At 42.8% G+C, this 18,886-nt stretch overlaps 1 protein-coding gene across 4 annotated transcripts in view; it reads left to right on the plus strand.

The window, feature by feature from the left end:
• Window positions 1-18,886, plus strand: part of MTA3 (metastasis associated 1 family member 3) — a 196,635-nt gene that overhangs the window by 103,198 nt on the left and 74,551 nt on the right. For all 4 annotated transcript variants that reach the window (XR_012158255.2, XM_073339057.2, XM_073339058.2 and 1 more), the window contains exon 8: window positions 15,182-15,281. Coding sequence is in view for 3 of the 4 variants with exons in the window: in XM_073339057.2 (XP_073195158.1) it covers window positions 15,182-15,281 (100 nt within the window). In the remaining variant the exon portion in view is untranslated. The remainder of the gene's footprint in view (window positions 1-15,181; window positions 15,282-18,886) is intronic.

Genomic DNA, 18,886 nt, shown 5'->3' on the forward strand with positions numbered 1-18,886 from the left:
TCTGCGCACAGCCTAATTGACATCCTGGCTGTGGTGACTTCCTCCAGAATGGCCCTGCCCATTAACAAAGCAGTGATGGGACTGTCAGGGTACTATCGCAGATTTTCTTCTCTCTCCCCCCCCCCCCCCCCCCCATCTCAGATAGGACTGAGAAGAAGTATTATGTCCCAACCAGTGAGTTTGAGTACCTTTACTTGCATCACTCTCTTCGGGGTCCCTGGTAACGTTGGTGGCGAATGAGCGGGACAGATGGGGCAGTTGAGTGCCACCCCTAAAAATAAAGAGGCCAAGAGAGTGGACCTGTTCAGATGCAAGGCTTATTCAATGGACAGGCTCCAGTAACATATCTCCAACCAGCAGGCTGTACTGTGGAGGTACAATTTTAACCTGTGGGACTTATTGTCCAAATTTAAGGATTCCCTGCTGCAGGAGCCAAGGCAGAAGTTCACGGACATCCTAAAGGAGGTCAGGCAATGGCCAGGACCTCCCTCCAGGCGGCTCTGGATGCAGCTGACTCAGCAGCCAGGACTGTGGCATCAGCGATCACCCTGAGGTGCTGTTTGTGGCTCCAGTAATCGGGCCTCCTGTACAAAGTGCAGCAGTCCATCCAGGACCTCCCCTTTGAGGTACCTCCCTGTTCTCTGAACAGATAGACTCTAAGCTTCGTGGCCTCAAGGATTCAAAGGCTGCCCTTCATTTCTTGGGCCTTTACACGCCTCCTGCCTTCAGGAAGCATTTTGGCCTCAGCAGCCTCACACAGGTTCATAGCACCTCTGAGGCAGGAGCCCTACAAAGGAAAAGGGAAGGGTTATAAGTGATGCCAACTCCTCCCTTCTGCCTCAGCCTCCCAGTCAGACTTGCATAGATATCCCAGTGGGGCCAGGCAGGACTTTGGAAGGTATGCCCGAGGACAGTACACCAGTCTCGTTGCCAGATCTATCCCACCTTTTGCTTTTGGACTGCCTGTCATCCTTCAGCCCAGCATGGTCATATATAACAGACTGTTGAGTACTCAGTACTATAACAGTCAATTACACCCTCCAATTTTCATCCACCCCGCCTTCGTACCCCTTCAGGGACCCTTCTCACAAGCAACTTCTCTTCCAGGAGGTGCAATCCCTCATCTGTGTGGGGGCCATAAAGGAGGTTCCTTGAGACTTCCGATTATTCCCTAATCCCAAAGGCCAAGGGAGAAGGTCTACAGCCCATCCTGGACCCGCATTGCCTCAACAAATATCTCAAGAAACCAAGGTTCTGCATGGTCTCCCTGGCCTCCCTAATTCTCTCCGTGTTTCCAGGAGGCTGGTACACCAGCCTCTATTTAAAGGATGTGTATTTCCATATCTCCATCTTCCACAGTCACAGGAGATTTCTCAGGTTTGTAGTGGGGCAATGCCTCTGCCAATTCACCATGCCTCCCTATGGCCTGTTGGAATCCCCATAGGTCTTCCCGAAGTGTATGACGGTGGTAGCAGCCTTCCTCAGACGTTGAGGTATGCAAGTCTACCCATACCTTGATGACTGGCTGATCAAAGGTTGCTCGCCGGCTCAGGTCTAGCACAGGATTAGTACAGTTAAGGCTAACTTTCAGGTACTGAGTCTATTGATGAGTGAGCATAAGTCAACTCTGGTCCTGGTTCAGAGAATAGAGTTCATAGATGCAGTGCTCGACTTGCCCCAGGCCAAGGCCTACTTACCGGAGGCCAAATTGCAAGCCATGTTTGACCTGATCTCCAAGGTCACAACCCACCCACTAATGACTGCTCGGTTGTGCCTCAGTGTTGGGTCACATGGTGGCATGTACCTATGTGTTGCAGTATGCAAGCGTACTCCTCAGACCCTCACAGATGTGGCTAGCATCAGTCTACTCCCCAAGCAGACACCACTTGGACTCGATGCTCATGATTCTGCCTCTGGTCCTCGCTTCACTGACCTGGTGGATAGACCCAGGGTCCGTAATGAAAGGGGTACCTTTTTCTGCTCCTCATTAATCGGTAACCTTACCCTTGGATGCCTCAGACCTGGAGTGGGGAGCCCACCTCAACAGTCTCAGGACTCAGGGCCTCTTGTCTCAGGAAGGACTCTTCCTGCATGTAAATGTCAGGGAACTTAGGGCGATGCTCTTGGCTTGCCAGGTGTTCCTTCCCCACATCTCAGGCAAAATGATGCAGGTCTTGAGGGACAGCACTGCATCAATGTTTTATATCAAGCATCAAGGAGGGGCTCGATCTTCAGCCTTGTACCAGAAGGCCCTCTGGCTGTGCGACTTCTGCATGAAACATGTCTTCACCTTGAGGTGTCTCATCTTCCGAGGGCCCGAAACGCACTGGTGGATCGCTTCATCAGATCCTTTTCCTCTCACCATGTGTGGTTTCTTCACCTGGTGGTTGTCAGTGTCATCTTCCAGAAGTGGGCTCCTCCCCGGGTTAAACCTGTTCACCACCAGACAGGACAGGAAATGCTATCCGTTCCGTTTGCAGCATGGACTCCCTCTCCAATACCTTCCTGCTCCCATGGACATACCGCTTAGTATATACCTTCCCACCTATCCCCTTGGTTCACAAGATCCTCCCAAAAATCAAACAGGACAAGGCAGAGGTTATCCTGATAGCTCCTGTGTGACCACGCCAGCATTGGCTTGGTATGCTTCTGAACCTCTCATGGCAGCTCCACTCATGCTCCCACTCCTCCTGGATTTGGTTTCATAAGACTATGGACAGTTGCTTCATCCAAATCTCACCTCCTTGCACCTGACGGCATTGAGAGGGACGGGATTGTTGTGTGGCTGAACGCTAAAGAGTAGGCATGCTTGGAACAGGTTCGACAATTCTTATTAGGTAGCAGAAAGCCTTCCACCAGGGCTACCATCTTGACAAAGTGGAAACATTTCACTTCTTGGGCCCTGAAAGGAGAATTTCTCCATCCAGATCTTCTCTGCAGTCTATCTTGGACTATCTGCTCTACCTAATGTATCAAGGTCTAGCTTTCTCATCTCTTAAGGTTCGCTTGGCAGCCATCTCAGCCTTCCACTCTTCAGTGCATGGTAGATCAGTGTTCTCCCATGAGATGACAGTCAGGTTTCTCAAGGGACTGGAAAAATTCTACCCTCAGGTTCATGATCCAATCCCCCATGGAACTTAAACCTGGTCCTGTCAAGGCTCATGGGGCCTCCCTTCAAGCTGTTAGCATTGTGCCCCATATTGCTTCTCTCTTGGAAGGTCGCCTTCCTGGTGGCGATCACCTCAGCCAGAAGGGTCTCTGAGATTAAAGCCCTGATGTCAGAACCCCTTTATACCATGTTCTTCAAGGACAAGGTCCAACTGTGCCCCCAACTGGCCTTCCTAGCAAAGGTGGTGTCGCAATACCGCTGGGGCAAATGTTCCTTGACAACAGGGACAACTACTAACACAGAATTATATACAGTAACTGCACTAACTATACAATATATGACAGTAAAGTCAAAACCACTGGGAAAGAAGCCTTGCAAGAGCAAGAAGGATTATTCCAGGCAACCATCACATGCGGTAAGAAGGAACTGAGAGGGTGCGGGGCCGGCTCCAGAGGGTGCTAGAGCCAGTCCTACGGATACCATTGAAGGAAAAATCTCTAGCTGTACATGTGACACCACAACAACTCGGACATTTTTCTTCCTGTCGTCTTTCCAAAACCTCACAAGACTGCTGAGGACCATCTGTTTCCTACATTGGATGTTAGGCGAGCCCTCGCCTTCTATACTGAGAGAACTAAGCCCTTCTGCAAGCTCTGTAACAGTAGCAGAAAGGATGGGATGTGTCATCCCAAAGAATCTTGTCCTGCATAACTGCCTGTATCTGAGCTTGCTTTGAGCAGGCAAAAAATTTCACCTCTGGCCGTTGTGACTCTCATGGAGTGAGCAGCCTAGGCTTCAGCAGCAGCATTCCTCTTGCAGGTACCAATCTAAGACCTCTGCAGAGCTGCAACATGGTCATCGGTTCATACCTTCACGTCCCACTATTCCGTCACCTAACAGGCCTGTGATGATGCCTGTTCCAGGAGAGCGGTATTGCAGTTAGCACGTCCATGAACTTCAAGCCCACCTCTGGAGGTACTGCTTGTGAGTCGTGTTAGGAGTGCTAGTGTCAATGTAGGATTCAGGCCTGTATCTTCACCTGAGACAGTACTCTGAGTTTTGCTTGCCTGTTTGGTTTTTGTTTTTGTTTTTTGTTTTTTTGATACACATATAGTCTTACTAATATGTGTGAACAAATGGGTCCTTACTAATATGAGTAAACAAAAGACAAAGCCACTGTGCTTCTGCCTAGCCAGATGGGTTTGTTAGTATAATGGGAACAGATAAGAGCAGTTAAAATGTTAGTGGGCATGGTGGGAGTGTAATATATGAGCACTCACTTGAAGACTGCCTCAACTCCTATCTCAAGACAAGGTCAAGCAACCAGTCGGGGGGGGGGGGGGCGCGAAGGTAAAACACTAAAAGGCCAGAGAAATGGCTACCCCTAACCGTAGCACAACCTCACTCCTTACCCCTCCCATGGAATACAAAAGAGGTGGGATGAAGACCCCAGACTCATGATCCCCAAAACTGAACATGACCATAAGTTGTAAGGGGTGGGACTGTGGGTGTGCATTTCAGGTATAATTATGCTTGCTGAGGAGGAGGGGACGGTACACTGGGAAACAAGGCTCTGCAGGATCAGAGTCATGGTATACGTGCTTGCTGGAAACTAACCCCAATAAACATGATGTTGCCTGCGCTTCGGCTTCTGGTCTTCTGCGTGACAAGAACCGGGGGAGAAGGTGAAGGGAAAGCCCTCTAACAAGTCACCTAACATGGAATGGACATGAGCAAGCATTCGAAGAAGAAAAAACAGTTACTAATCTTTTGTAACTGTTGTTCTTCAAGGTTTGTTGCTCATGTCCATTCCATGACCCACCTTTCTACCACTCTTACCCACCGGCAAGAAGGAGCTGGCAGTGCCTCTTATACCAGAGCATATGCGTGTGGCTCCAGAGGCGCTAGAGCCAGACCTACAGACACCACAGAGGGAAAAATCTCCGGCAACTGTGCACACGGTGCGCACACTCCTCGCATGGAATGGACATCTCGAAGAACAATAGTTACAAAAGGTGTTTTTAATGGTTATATCAGCTACCTTTCTTTAGAAAACAACTGAAGTGCACATAGAAAAGTTGATTAGAATTGCTGATTTTTAACTTGTCTTGATTTAACCCAATCCACCATGCTTTTGAGTTAGAGAATCGTTTTAAATGTTTATGGTAGTTTGTGCATGGTTTTGATTTTTCTGTGTAGTTGTTTGAGAGGGGGATATCATTTAAGTTTGCTATGACTGTTGGCTATGTGACCAAATTTTTTCTACTGTGACATTCCTTCAGATCCCCTTTTCACAGAAACTATATCACTCGGGTGAAGTCAATAGGTATGATCCCTTCTTTTGTACAGACTGGATGAATTAATGTAGAAGGCTGAAATTTGTTTTCTTTGTTTATTTTTCATGATAAATTATTGTTTTGACTGACAACAGTGTTCTGGCACTGCAAACCAATCCAAAGAACAGGGTCCATTATTATGGATATGTTTCCTGATGCTTAACAAACCCTTTGAATGTGCTGACATTGATGAGTGACAACTATTTACTTTTCTTTGATCCCATTCAGTCCCATTGTTCAGGAACCCGAGAAGCATATAGCATGATTACATTACCCTTATACTAAATGCTTACTAGAGTCTTTCATCTTCCCTTTATTTAATTAATGCTATTTTCCTTGATAATATTTCTGAAGTAGAATCTGACAAATAGTAGATTTAGAGTTTACCCAAAGGGGCAGTGGATACCAGACACCAGCTGAGGTCAATCCCAAGCAGTTGTTATCAGTTTGGGGAGGATTAATTTGAGCCCCATGTGTGCCCCCCAAAATGGTAATAAAAACCTTAAAATGTTGATGTGTTTTTTTTAAAGGGGAGGGGTGCAGAGTTGTATCTTAGAACCTCTTCTCAAACAAATTCAATTTTTTACTACTAACCCTACTCCAGATCTCCATGAGCCAGAACAACTTTCAAGAGAATCCACCTAAGCATGTGGATTTTATAGCAGTTAGAACAATAAGCTGTTAAACCGTTCGCTAGTCTCAACCTTGTCTATAGTTGTGCTATGCCCCCCTATAATCAAGCTTTGCAGACAAAATCCAAATATGCAGTAATCCCTTTAGAAAGTGTTAAAATGACACTATTCAGTAGTGTGACTTTCCTTAAAACATCATCAGCAAACGTGCTGCTTGAATAGTTCACCTCCAGCCCTGAAATTTATTATGGTTGGCATGTTTGATGCATGATTATTAGATTGTCATTGCAGCAGCCTCTTCAAGTGTTCGGCATCTAGCCTGGTACTTTGAGTTGAGAATATTGGCAAGAAAGTAAGGTGGAGTAAGTGCTTGATCTCATTTGATTCTTTGTCTGCAATTTAACTTTGTTCTTGGGTATTTCTTTCTTCATGGTCTCATTGACATGTCTCTGCATTATGGTAGAATGCAAGTAAAACAGAGGAAGGGACATACAATTCTCCCCCAAGGAGTTCAGTCACAAATTTAATTAACGCATTATTTTTTTTAACAAGTGTAATCAGCTTGGAAGCATGTCCTCTGGAATGGTAGCCGAAGCATGAAGGGGCACATGAATGTTTAGCATATCTGCTATGTAAATACCTTACAATGCACTACAAAAGTGCCATGCAAATGCCTGTTCTCACTTTCTAGTGACGTAAATAAGAAGAGGGCAGCATTATCTCCTGTAAATGTAAACAAGCTTGTTTGTCTTCGCGATTGGCTGAACAAGAAGTAGGACTGAGTGGACTTGTAAAACTTCAGAGCCTACATTGTTTTGATTTTGAGTGTAGTTATGTAACAAATCTACATTTGTAAGTTGCACTTTCACGACAAAGAGATTGCAGTACGATACTTGTATGAGGTGAATTGAAAAATACTTTTATCATTTTTACAGTGCAAATATTTGTAATAAAAATAATATACTTTGATTTCAATTATAACACAGAATACAATATATATGAAAATGTAGAAAAACATCCAAAATATTTAATCAATTTCAATTGGTATTCTGTTTAACAGTGTGATTAAATCTGTGATTAATTGCAATTAATTTTTTTGTGATTTTTTTTTTTGTTTAGTTAACTGATTAATCCACAGCCCTAGTTATAGTATATTCAGCATATCTTCTACATTTCTCTTTAGTCTGATGTTGACTACTTTAGCTGAGATAGATGCATCTATTTTGTCATGATTTTCCTCACAAATTATCATCAGAGTAGGGCAGTTAATAAATAAATCAAAACAGTCAACCACTGAATTCCATCATACATCTTGGGGGAGAATTAGTTTGGATCCTCTTGCTCTCATCTGTGAATTTGAAGCAAAGTGGGTGTAATGAAAATATTTTGCAATTTCAACGTTTTCCTTTGTTCTTGGAATTGTACTTAAGTCTTTGCCTAAAAGATGCATCAGAGGAGCACTATATATGTTAAAGATTCAGGTTGCCTTCATTGTCATCTTGTAAATTTCTTCTCATCTTTGTTACGTTTGCAGAATTGTCTGTGACAAAGCAACGCATTTGATGCTTGAATTTTGGTTCACAGTTTGTTATAGCTTTTACTGCTTCTAATTTTAAGAATTCTGTTGTTTGGGCATTTCCTGATGTATCTGTTTCTGTGAGATAGACAGCCGTATCTTCTGTCGTCACACAAGTACGTATTATTGTGTACATTGCTCCACCCATCAAGACTCTGATTAACGGTTTTTTCCCTTCAGTGTTTTTTGCCTGTTGTTTGTATGAGAAGGAAATCATTGTGTATCCAGTAATGTCTCTTCTGCTGGGTGGAATGTAGTCTGGTTTTAATAATTGAACTAATTCAATGAAATATTTTGTTCTAAACAAGGCAAAAGGAGAATTTGTTGCATAAATGAACTGAGCAATCATTTCATCTATGGAGTATTGCTGGACTTTGCTGGTCTTGATTATGAACTCATCCATGGTTTTATTGGATGATGGAAAAAAATGATACAGGTCATTTACTGCCTTGTGTAGAGACACAAGGTGGGTGAGGTAATATCTTTTATTGGACTAACTTCTGTTGGTGAGAGAGACAAGGTCTACAGCTACATGGATCTCTTCCTCAGGTCTGTGAAAGGTACTCGGAGTGTCACAGCTAAATACAAGATAGTTTAGCTTAAGTAGTTAGCACATATTGTAAGGGACCATTCAAGGTGAAGTGATACTTTATATCTGATCTATCAGTTCTCTTCAAAGGAAGCCTGCTCAACACTTCCAAAAGATGAGCCTAAGAGCTACGGATGTAAAATGTTAACTGGTTAACCAATAAGCATTAGTCTTACCAGTGAACCCACCTTAACCGTTAACCCCTAGGCCGGCCGGCCCCAGCAGTCCTGCGCCGGCCGGCCAGTTTCCCACCCCAGCGGCCCCACGCCAGCCGGAGCAGTCCCGGCCCCAGACGTGCCCCCTGGCCGGCCAGCCCTTTAATCAGTTACCTGTTTAAATGATAAAAATATTTCCTTTAAACGGTTAATTTTTAAAATGATATTTACGTCCCTACTAGGAGCTTAAATTCATAACTTTGATCGACACTAAAAATCATGGTTGTAATAAAGACCCTGGATTTATGGCTTATTACAACAGTCTAACCACTAATCCCCCTTTTTGTCCTATGACTACAGGGCTGTTAACAGGCTACTTCACCTTGAATGGTTTTATAGGGAAAATAATAAACCATAAAGATTCTCAATCTTTTTAAAGCCTTATCTCTAGCAACATACCAAACAGCTTGAAAAAAGCCCCCACATTTTTTCAATGTTAAAATTCATAATGCCTAATAAAAGCTTAATTTTAAACCAGGAAATCTTCACCTAGGATGTTAGTTTTTCATTGATTAGTATAATCAATTTCAGAGGTCCAGCAGTAATTGATAAATACTCCCTGTGATGGGGCGGACTGGCCCTGCACAGGGAATGAGAGGGTCAACCCTTCCCTGCTGGCAGAGGAAGCCACGCCCCTGAGGCTCTGCTGGGCATGCTCCAACAGAGTCGAGTATAAAAGCCTGCAGACCTGCTCTGTCAGAGCTGGCGGCTGAGGAAGGAGGACACCTAGCAGAAGCTCCAGCCCAGGAGCGGTGGCGACTCGTACAGGAGGGAGCTGAGGGGCCAGGAAGTGGGACCAGAGACTGGCAGCTGTGGGAACCCCAGGGAGTCCCAGGGGCTGAGTAACCTGAAGACCCTGGTGCCACAGGGACTGTTATGTTTGGAGAACTGATAGGAAGTGACCCAGGAGAGGGAAGGGAGTGGTATCTCCCACCACTCTGAGGGCAGCGTGTTGCGGTAGGATTCCCCGCCGACCTGGGGTGGATCACGCTATCAGTGACCGGGCCCTGGGTTGGAGCCCAGTGAAGATGGGTGGGCCTGGGCTCCCCTACAGGGGGTCTCTAACCCTCCCCCCTCTTTTTCGGATGACATAGTTCACCGACCCCTCCCTTACCTCAAAGGAGATAGATGAACTCCGGCCACTGGGCCGCACTATCCTACGAGGGGAAGAGGACTTAAAGGGATTCTGGCCCTCAGGCCACACTGCTTTAGGAGTGGACTATAGAGACTCCAGCTGCTAGGCCGTGCTATCCCACCAGGGGAAGAAGATTTAGAGGGACTCTGGCCATTGGGCCATACAGCCCTGACTACCAGGGAGGTTGTAGAACCGGCGTAGAAGCCGGGAGGTACAAAACCCGCCACACTCCCACAACAAACTAGCATACCAGTTATATTTTGAACACAAATATTTTGCAGTTCATAGGTAAGTAATCCACCCAAACCCCAAATTTCTGACAATAATCTAAGTTATTTCCTAGCATAGTAAGATGTGGTAGGCAGTGCACCAGGATGGTGCAAAAATAAGTTTACTAACCAGTTGAACAAGATTGTTCAGACATGTCCTCCTCCTCCTCATCATCTTCAAAGACATTGCTTTCTGAAGAGCATTTTTCTTAATGTTTCATTCTGACAATCAGGTCCTATATTTCTTTTCTGTACTGTTTACATTTGGCATGTGTTCCTTTTTTATCGAGAGTTACAGGAATATTCCCAAATAGGATCTTATTTACAGCCTGCAGCCATGGCAGGTTTTTTGGTCCAGTTCCCAGATGTTGAAGTCAACACTAGAGGGGAAACAAGCAGGGAGAACTGAAAGTCCTGGCACAGTCAAGGAATTATGGTGCGATTGGAATAGCAGAGTTTTGGTGGGATAACTCACATGACTGGAGTACTGTCATGGATGGATATAAACTGTTCAGGAAGGACAGGCAGGGCAGAAAACGTGGGGGCGTTGCACTGTATGTAAGAGAGCAGTATGACTGCTCAGAGTACAGGTATGAAACTGCAGAAAAACCTCAGTCTCTGGATTAAGTTTAGAAGTGTGAGTAAAAAGGGTGATGTCGTGGTGGGAGTCTGCTATAGACCACCAGACCAAGGGGATGAGGTGGATGAGGCTTTCTTCCAGGAACTAACGGAAGTTACTAGATCACAGGCCCTGGTTCTCATGAGAGACTTCAATCACCCTGATAGCTGCTGGGAGAGCAAGACAGCGGTGCACAGACAATCCAGGAACTTTTTGGAAAGTGTAGGGGACAATTTCCTGGTGCAAGAGCTGGAGGAACCAATTAGGGGCAGAGCTCTTCTTCCCCTGATGCTCACAAACTGGGAAGAATTAGTAGGAGAAGCAAAAGTGGATGGGAACCTGGGAGGCAGTGACCATGAGATGGTCGAGTTTGGGATCCTGACACAAGGAAGAAAGGAGAGCAGCAGAATACGTACCCTGGACTTCAGAAAAGCTGACTTTGACTCCCTCAGGGAACTGATGGGCAGGATCCTCTGGAAGAATAACATGAAGGGGAAAGGAGTCCAGGAGAGCTGGCTGTATTTTAAAGAATCCTTATTGAGGTTGCAGGAACAAATCATCCCGATGTGTAGAAAGAATAGTAAATATGGCAGGCGACCAGCTTGGCTTAACAGTGAAATCCTTGCTGATCTTAAACACAAAAAAGAAGCTTACAAGAAGTGGAAGATTGGACAAATGACCAGGGAGGAGTATAAAAATATTGCTCAGGCATGCAGGAGTGAAATCAGGAAGGCCAAATCACACTTGGAGTTGTAGCTAGTAAGAGATGTTGAGAGTAACGAGAAGGGTTTCTTCAGGTATGTTAACAACAAGAAGAAAGTCAAGGAAAGCGTGGGCCCCTTACTGAATGAGGGAGGCAACCTAGTGACAGAGGATGTGGAAAAAGCTAATGTACTCATTGCTTTTTTTGCCTCTGTCTTCACAAACAAGGTCAGCTCCCAGACTACTGCACTGGGCAGCACAGCATGGGGAGGAGGTGACCAGCCCTCTGTGGAGAAAGAAGTGGTTCGGGACTATTTAGAAAAGCTGGACGAGCACAAGTCCATGGGGCCAGATGTGCTGAATCCGAGGGTGCTAAAGGAGCTGGTGGATGTGATTGCAGAGCCATTGGCCATTATCTTTGAAAAGTCATGGCGATCGGGGGAGGTCCCGGATGAGTGAAAAAAGGCTAATGTAGTGCCCATCTTTAAAAAAGGGAAGAAGGAGGATCCGAGGAACTACAGGCCAGTCAGCCTCACCTCAGTCCCTGGAAAAATCATGGAGCAGGTTCTCAAGGGATCAATTTTGAAGCACTTAGAGGAGAGGAAAGTGATCTGGAATAGTCAGCATGGATTCTCCAAGGGCAAGTCATTCCTGACTAATCTAATTGCCCTCTATGATGAGATAACTGGCTCTGTGGATGAGGGGAAAGCAGTAGATGTGTTATTCCTTGACTTTAGCAAAGTTTTTGATACGGTCTCCCACGGTATTCTTGCCAGCAAGTTAAAGAAGTATGGGGTGGATGAATGGACTATAAGGTGGATAGAAAGCTGGCTAGATCGTCGGGCTCAAAGGGTAGTGATCAATGGCTCCATGTCTAGTTGGCAGCTGGTATCAAGTGGAGTGCTCCAAGGGTCGGTCCTGGGGCTGGTTTTGTTCAAATCTTCATTAATGATCTGGAGGATGGCGTGGATTGCACCCTCAGCAAGTTTGCGGATGACACGAAACTGGGAGGAGTGGTGAATATGCTGGAGGGTAGGGATAGGATAACAGAGGGACCTAGACAAATTAGAGGATTGGGCCAAAAGAAATCAGATGAGGTTCAACAAGGACAAGTGCAGAGTCCTGCACTTAGGATGGAAGAATCTCGTGCACTGCTACAGGGTGGGGACCGACTGGCGAAGTGGCAGTTCTGCAGAAAAGGACCTAAGGGTTACAGTGGACAAGAAGCTGGATATGAGTCAAGTGGGCCCTTCTTGTCAAGAAGGCTAACGGCATTTTGGGCTGTATAAGTAGGGGCATTGCCAGCAGATTGAGCGACGTTATCGTTCACCTCTCTCTTCGACATTGGTGAGGCCTCATCTGGAGTACTGTGTCCAGTTTTGGGTCCCACACTACAAGAAGAATGTGGAAAAATTGGAAGGTGTCCAGTGAAGGGCAACAAAAATGATTAGGGGTCTGGAACACATGACTTATGAGGAGAGGCTGAGGGAACTGGGATGCTTTAGTCTGCAGAAGAGAAGAATGACGGGGGGATTTGATAGTTGCTTTCAACTACCTGAAAGGGGGTTCCAAAGAGGATGGATCTAGACTGTTCTCAGTGGTAGTAGATGATAGAACAAGGAGTAATGGTCTCCAGTTGCAGTGTGGGAGGTTTAGGTTGGATATTAGGAAAAACTTTTTCAATAGGAGGGTGGTGAAGCACTGGAATGCGTTACCTAGGGAGGTGGTGGCATCTCCTTGCTTAGAAGTTTTTAAGGTCAGGCTTGACAAAGCCCTGGCTGGGATAATTTTAGTTGAGTATTGGCCCTGCCTTGAGCAGGGGGTTGGACTAGATGACCTCCTGAGGTCCCTTCCAACCCTGATATTCTAAGATTCTAGAGGCTGCACTCTGAATAGTGTTGTCCGTTCTTCCCACAGCTTCCTGCTTTCACACCAGTGTTGCTTGTTTCCAGTTGCACACTCTGCTCGTTCTCCCTTGTTGTTTAATTCCCCAATCTGACCCCCAGAAAAATAGAACTAACTATCCAAGACTTCTACTCGTGTAACCCACATGCCTTTTGCACTGCAGTGTTTTGTTTTGTTTAGAGATAGAGAAGTAGGTAGTTGAGAAATTAATGGATTTCTCTTTGTATCTGTGTACATGGGGAAGGAGAAGATCAAGGCCATTTACTTGAAGTGCCCAGACCCATCCAGAAGCAAGGGCAGGTAGTTACTGGGCAGATCAGTGTTTTTCCATGAGCTGGAGAGTAAGTTTCCATGATGGGTGGAGTCATAAATATTCATAATTTTGAGAACTGAGCCAATCGGAGCCCAGGTCAGGAGAAGCAATGAAATTAGGAGTATGACATGACCAAGCTGGGCTTAGTGGATGTCCTGATGAGATACATGATGATGATGTCTCCTGGATCAGAGACTGGGTTCCGGTACATGTGATGACTTTGCCAATATCTTGCACCGAGTTGAACAGCCCGTAAGTCCCCCACAGGATCAAGCCATTATTACACTGCATGACCTATTTATAAAGCTTGACCTCAAAAGCCAGATGTTTTCCCCTGTTTCTTTTTTTATATAGAGAAGTAGCTTTTAACTCCCAAGTTTTTGATAGAGGCTTGTGAATTCAGCATATTTATTTATTATTTAAATGTTTTAAGAGATATTAACTCTAAGCTTTCCCATATTTTGCATTAAATTCAGATTTCATTTTAAACAGATTTATTTTTAAAAAGCAAAACTTACTATAATTTAAATAACATTAAAATATCAAATTTAAATAATTGTTTTTTATCCACGCTGCCCAAAAGACTTGTGTAGAACTTTTTCACAGTTACTGAAATGGAAAATCCTGGTATAACCTGAACAGTGGTAGATGTGATTATTGCAACCCATTCTTTACCATCTTCTTTCCTGCTCATGGCGCTTCCAACCCTTTCAGGGGCATGGAGGGCTGAGGATGAGGGCAGAGCTGTTAGCTGAGTGGCAGTGACGAGTTAAAAGAAACCTTCCTTTCTACCCTCTCAGGTGACCCTGTCATGCTCTCCTTGTCACCACATCTTCCTCAAAAAACAAGGGAAATTTACTGCTCAGCACCATTAATGTAGATTAAGAGCCTCATACCCTGTTGGAGTATCAAATGTATTATACTTAAATCTGTAAAAACAGAAAATACAAAGTTACAGAACACACCACCCTGGCCTGCAACCTTAACCCTACCCTCTTTCATTGGTGCCCCATACCCTCTTATTGTGATGTTACCAGTCCTTGACACTTGTGCTCAGGATTTCTTCTGGAGTATCACAGGCACTTAACCTTTACCCGGTCGTGCACTGTCATGCATGATGCTTAAAATCTGTCCATGTGAACAATACTGAAAGCTTTCGTTAGCCAGGCCTGCTAAGAGGGGCATTCAGCTTATTACCTAAAATCATGGGTGGAAAATACAGATTTTAGGTGGTTGCAAGTTGATGGGCCCCTTGTTGCCTATGTAATGGAAACATTAAGCACATATTACTAAAGTGGATGAACTGTTAATAATTTTCTTTTGCATCTAACCTGTGAGATGACTGTAAAACTATCTGAGTAGCACTGTGACATTTCATCTTCTGATATTTGCTTGCTAGTCAAGTGCTGTTTACAGTTACTTTTTTTTTTTTAAAAAAAAAGCTAATTAAAGTCCAAGCTAACCAGAGCCCTTGAGTTGACAATAATGAGACATCAGCACATTGGAACAATTGAGGATTTTGTCTGATTAAACAAGATTATCTTCAGTTCTCATACGATTAAAATGGTGAATTGTTTTTGTACTTAGTACACTATTGTTTGAAACAGAAATCATAACTTTTTAATAGTTGCTGTCTTTCATTATTAAGTCTGAAAAATGTTTAAAATTGTAATGTCAGCGCTACAGTGATGTTTATGTGCTGATAAATCATCTTTTAATAAGATAAATGTGTGAATTTAATTTATCCATCTTTTTTCTTTTTCTCCCCCCTCCTCTCCCAGTGCGGTTGGCACATTTGCTCGAGCTTTGGACTGTAGTAGTTCTGTCAGGCAACCTAGTTTACACATGAGTGCAGCTGCTGCTTCTCGAGACATCACACTGGTAAGAGGTTTGCTAAAAATGCTATAATTGTACTGTTTTGCAGATGGTAGGAATTCAGCAAACCATGTTGCTTCAGGTCTGCTTTCCAGCAGATAAGTGGTCACAATATAGCTGTTATATTAAATAATTATGTACAGTATCTGCATGAGTTTACTAAGACTCTGCTGTTGCTCACATTGAAGTTAGTAGTACAGTGCAGATTGACTTCAATGAGAGTAGGATGAGACCCTAAAATTACATTCTTACCACATTTGTTATTTGTAGATTTGAACTATCCAGTTATTTTTTAAAATCAAATCAGTGTTTGTGTCTGATAAATATGAATGAGAATTGGTAAAAATCAAGCTGTGTTTTTATCACCTTGTACAAACCAAAAGCAGTGAGAGAAAAAACAGCTTTAGGCTAATTAGGTCACCAAAACCCTTGAGACATAAAGAGTGTTGTTTTTTTTTAACCATATTGCCTCTTGCTTACAGAAAAATAATTGAGGTGAGTGTTTCACTTGATACTATTATTAAATTTTTGTTTAAAAAGGTTAAGTTTGAATGTGTGTTTCAATAGAGTCTATGTAGCACCCCTAAAACATTTATATTTCCAAAATATTGACTCCCTTAAAAAATAAAAATTATGGCTATAACAGCTAAGGCATTCTTTAGGCACTTATTATCCCATCTCATTTAGAGCCCCTACCCAGCATGCTTTTTGCCAGTTCCTGCTCCTCCTCTGACTCTCAGTGCCTTTTGTCCCCAGACTTCATAATCCGTCATTCTCTAGCACCATGCCAGTATGCACCCCTTTCCTGCTGTATCCAGAGCCTCCCACGTTTTGAGACTGTGGAACACAGCTCCAAGCTACCTCTCCAGGTGTCCTCATTTCCCCAAATACTGTAGGAAGTGGGCATGGAAGTGATCGATCAATTTAAATGCTCTAATTGAGAGAATTTTGGAAAAGGAAATCTGTTTAGCTATATGGATGTTTGTTGATGGATATATGTAGGTGGATAGATATACTCATCACACACACACACACACACACTTATATGTACCTTTAAATTATTCCTGTGGACTATGGTAAGGAGAGAAAAGGAGTACTTGTGGCACCTTAGAGACTAACCAATTTATTTGAGCATAAGCTTTCGTGCGCTACACGAAGTGAGCTGTAGTGCACGAAAGCTTATGCTCAAATAAATTGGTTAGTCTCTAAGATGCCACAAGTACTCCTTTTCTTTTTGCGAAGACAGACTAACACGGCTGTTACTCTGAAACCAGTAAGGAGAGAGGCTTTCAGAGATGATACATTGTGGAGGTGGAGCCATCAGCCTTAAGTCTTTGGTGAACATCTTGCTGTTCTGTACCATTGCCCTTTACATGATTTTTCTTCCTATTTTGCTAGTAAAGTAAGACTTCTTAATCTACCCAGCACAGAGGTGTGTTGTGAGGATTAATTCATTAATGCTTGTCTAATGCTTTGCAGATGAAAAGCACTGTATATATACTAAGCCATACTAATAGTGTGTTTGACTACTTTGGCAGCCAGTTCTTTTCTATCTTCTTGTCTAGATAACAGACAAAACAGCTACTTTTTAAAGGAATGTTTAATAAATTGGCTTTGATAACATGGACATTTCAATGGCAGTACATTGCAAATAAATGTTTTCATTAATACAACGTGGCTGAATTCAACACATATTGCAAATGTATTAAATTCTGCCATGTTGTATTAATGGAAATATTTTAAGACCACAACATTTTTTTTGTATTTGTTTTTTAGTTCTCATCTCTAACGTTCCTGATAAGTAACTCCCACCAGCATAGATCATCTACCTGCTCAGCTGGAATACGTGATTGTTCTTAAAGCACATTCCCTTGCATTTCCTTTCAAATTTGGTTGTCACTTCATATTTTCTCAATCTCTGTTTGTGATCTGACTGTTTTTCTCATACATTTTCCTATTTCATATTAACTGACTTACTGACTTCTCCCCATTTCTTTCCTTCGCGCTCCCTGTAGCTCCCTGAAATTCAGTCCTCCCACCTTTTGGGTAGTGAATTGCATTGGACCAGTGCAGTCATGGAGGTCAAGGGACTGGTTTTGCCCCAAAGTGTATCCTCGTAAAATCCAACAGTATGTTATTAAATATACAGTCTGGTAAATGTGAGAACTGGATAGTGGATAATGTACACTCGAAAACATGCAAAGGAGGACTCTCAGTTATGAAACCTGTCAAGTAATTTCATTTATGCTATACTATAAGCTAATTGAACTTTATAAAAATAATACACTACTGGTCATCTTGTCCTTTCTTGTATACGTTATACTTATGTGGTATTCTAATAGACATCAAAACCAAACAGAAATTAAATTTGGAAGCATTTGATTCTACAGGTAAACATTTTACTTAGGAAATCCAACATACTAACAATCCTATAAGTCTGTATCTTAAATATAATATTCAAAAAAGACACAGCTTCTACTACAATGCTACATGCCCCTGTATGTGCATACTGCTTGAGGGGATCAGGGACTGTAGCATAAATAACAATATAATGAAAGCATTCTGAGACAGCAGTTCTAGTTATTTGGCTAAAATAAGGTAACATAATATCCCAAAGTCACTAGTAAGGGGTTCAATGTTGTAAATACTTGATTTAGGTAAAGTGTATTTGTTGTAATCGGAAAAACGTTTCACCATACCCAGTTCTCAGATATTATGATCAATTAAAAAGGAAATGATCTGAGTCTAGATTACTGTAACACAGTAAAGGAAATTGTAGTGTTCTAAGATAGAATTTAATATCTTATGCTGTAAATAGCTCTTAAAGATACTGTCTTATCTTTTTGTTTCAGACTTTCAGATGTTACTTCAGTGACATATTCCCATTCACTTTACATTATTTACACTATCTTTTGCTATGGAATAGTTTTCTAGTTCAGTGTTTGTACTCATTTTATTAATTTTTTATCTTTAACATTTTGTTGGATTGAGTATTTTCTGTAAGTCCCACAGAACATAGATCTTTCTTACTGTACAGTTCAGTGGTTAATGCTGTAAATTGTTCCCCACAACAATTCTGTTTATAGTTTAAAAGTACATATTGAAACCAGGCCACTAAATAGGTAGATTTAGTGTTCAAGACGTGGTATGAAAGTTTGTGCCTTGGGAATGATCCATTAACTTCCATTACACCTAATAGAAAATGTGTCTTATAATAAGACACTAGAGGAGCTACCATATTATTTGTTCGTATTCACTTGTCTTCTCTCTCAATGTTTTTAAATCCTTCTCCTTTTCTCCTTGTTGGTGCATGTGCTTTTTTCCCTCCTAAGTTAGGAAAAGACACATTCCTCCTCATAATATCGTTTCTGTCACATTCCATTGTTAATTGGTGAACATGTTTTGAGCAGCACTTTAAAGTTGATACGTTCATTAGCAAAAATTGTAGTGTATTTCATTTATCACGTGGAAGTGATGTGATGTGGGTATATAATCCTTAGTACATTGCACTGAATGTGTTCTTAATAGCAATTAGTCATTGCATCTCAAGTTTAATTAACGGGGATATAGCAATGCCTTAAGCTCCCATGTGTTTGCTGTATTCCTAATTG

Source organism: Lepidochelys kempii, chromosome 3, assembly GCF_965140285.1.
Source record: "Lepidochelys kempii isolate rLepKem1 chromosome 3, rLepKem1.hap1, whole genome shotgun sequence".
Classification (NCBI taxonomy): domain Eukaryota; kingdom Metazoa; phylum Chordata; order Testudines; family Cheloniidae; genus Lepidochelys; species Lepidochelys kempii.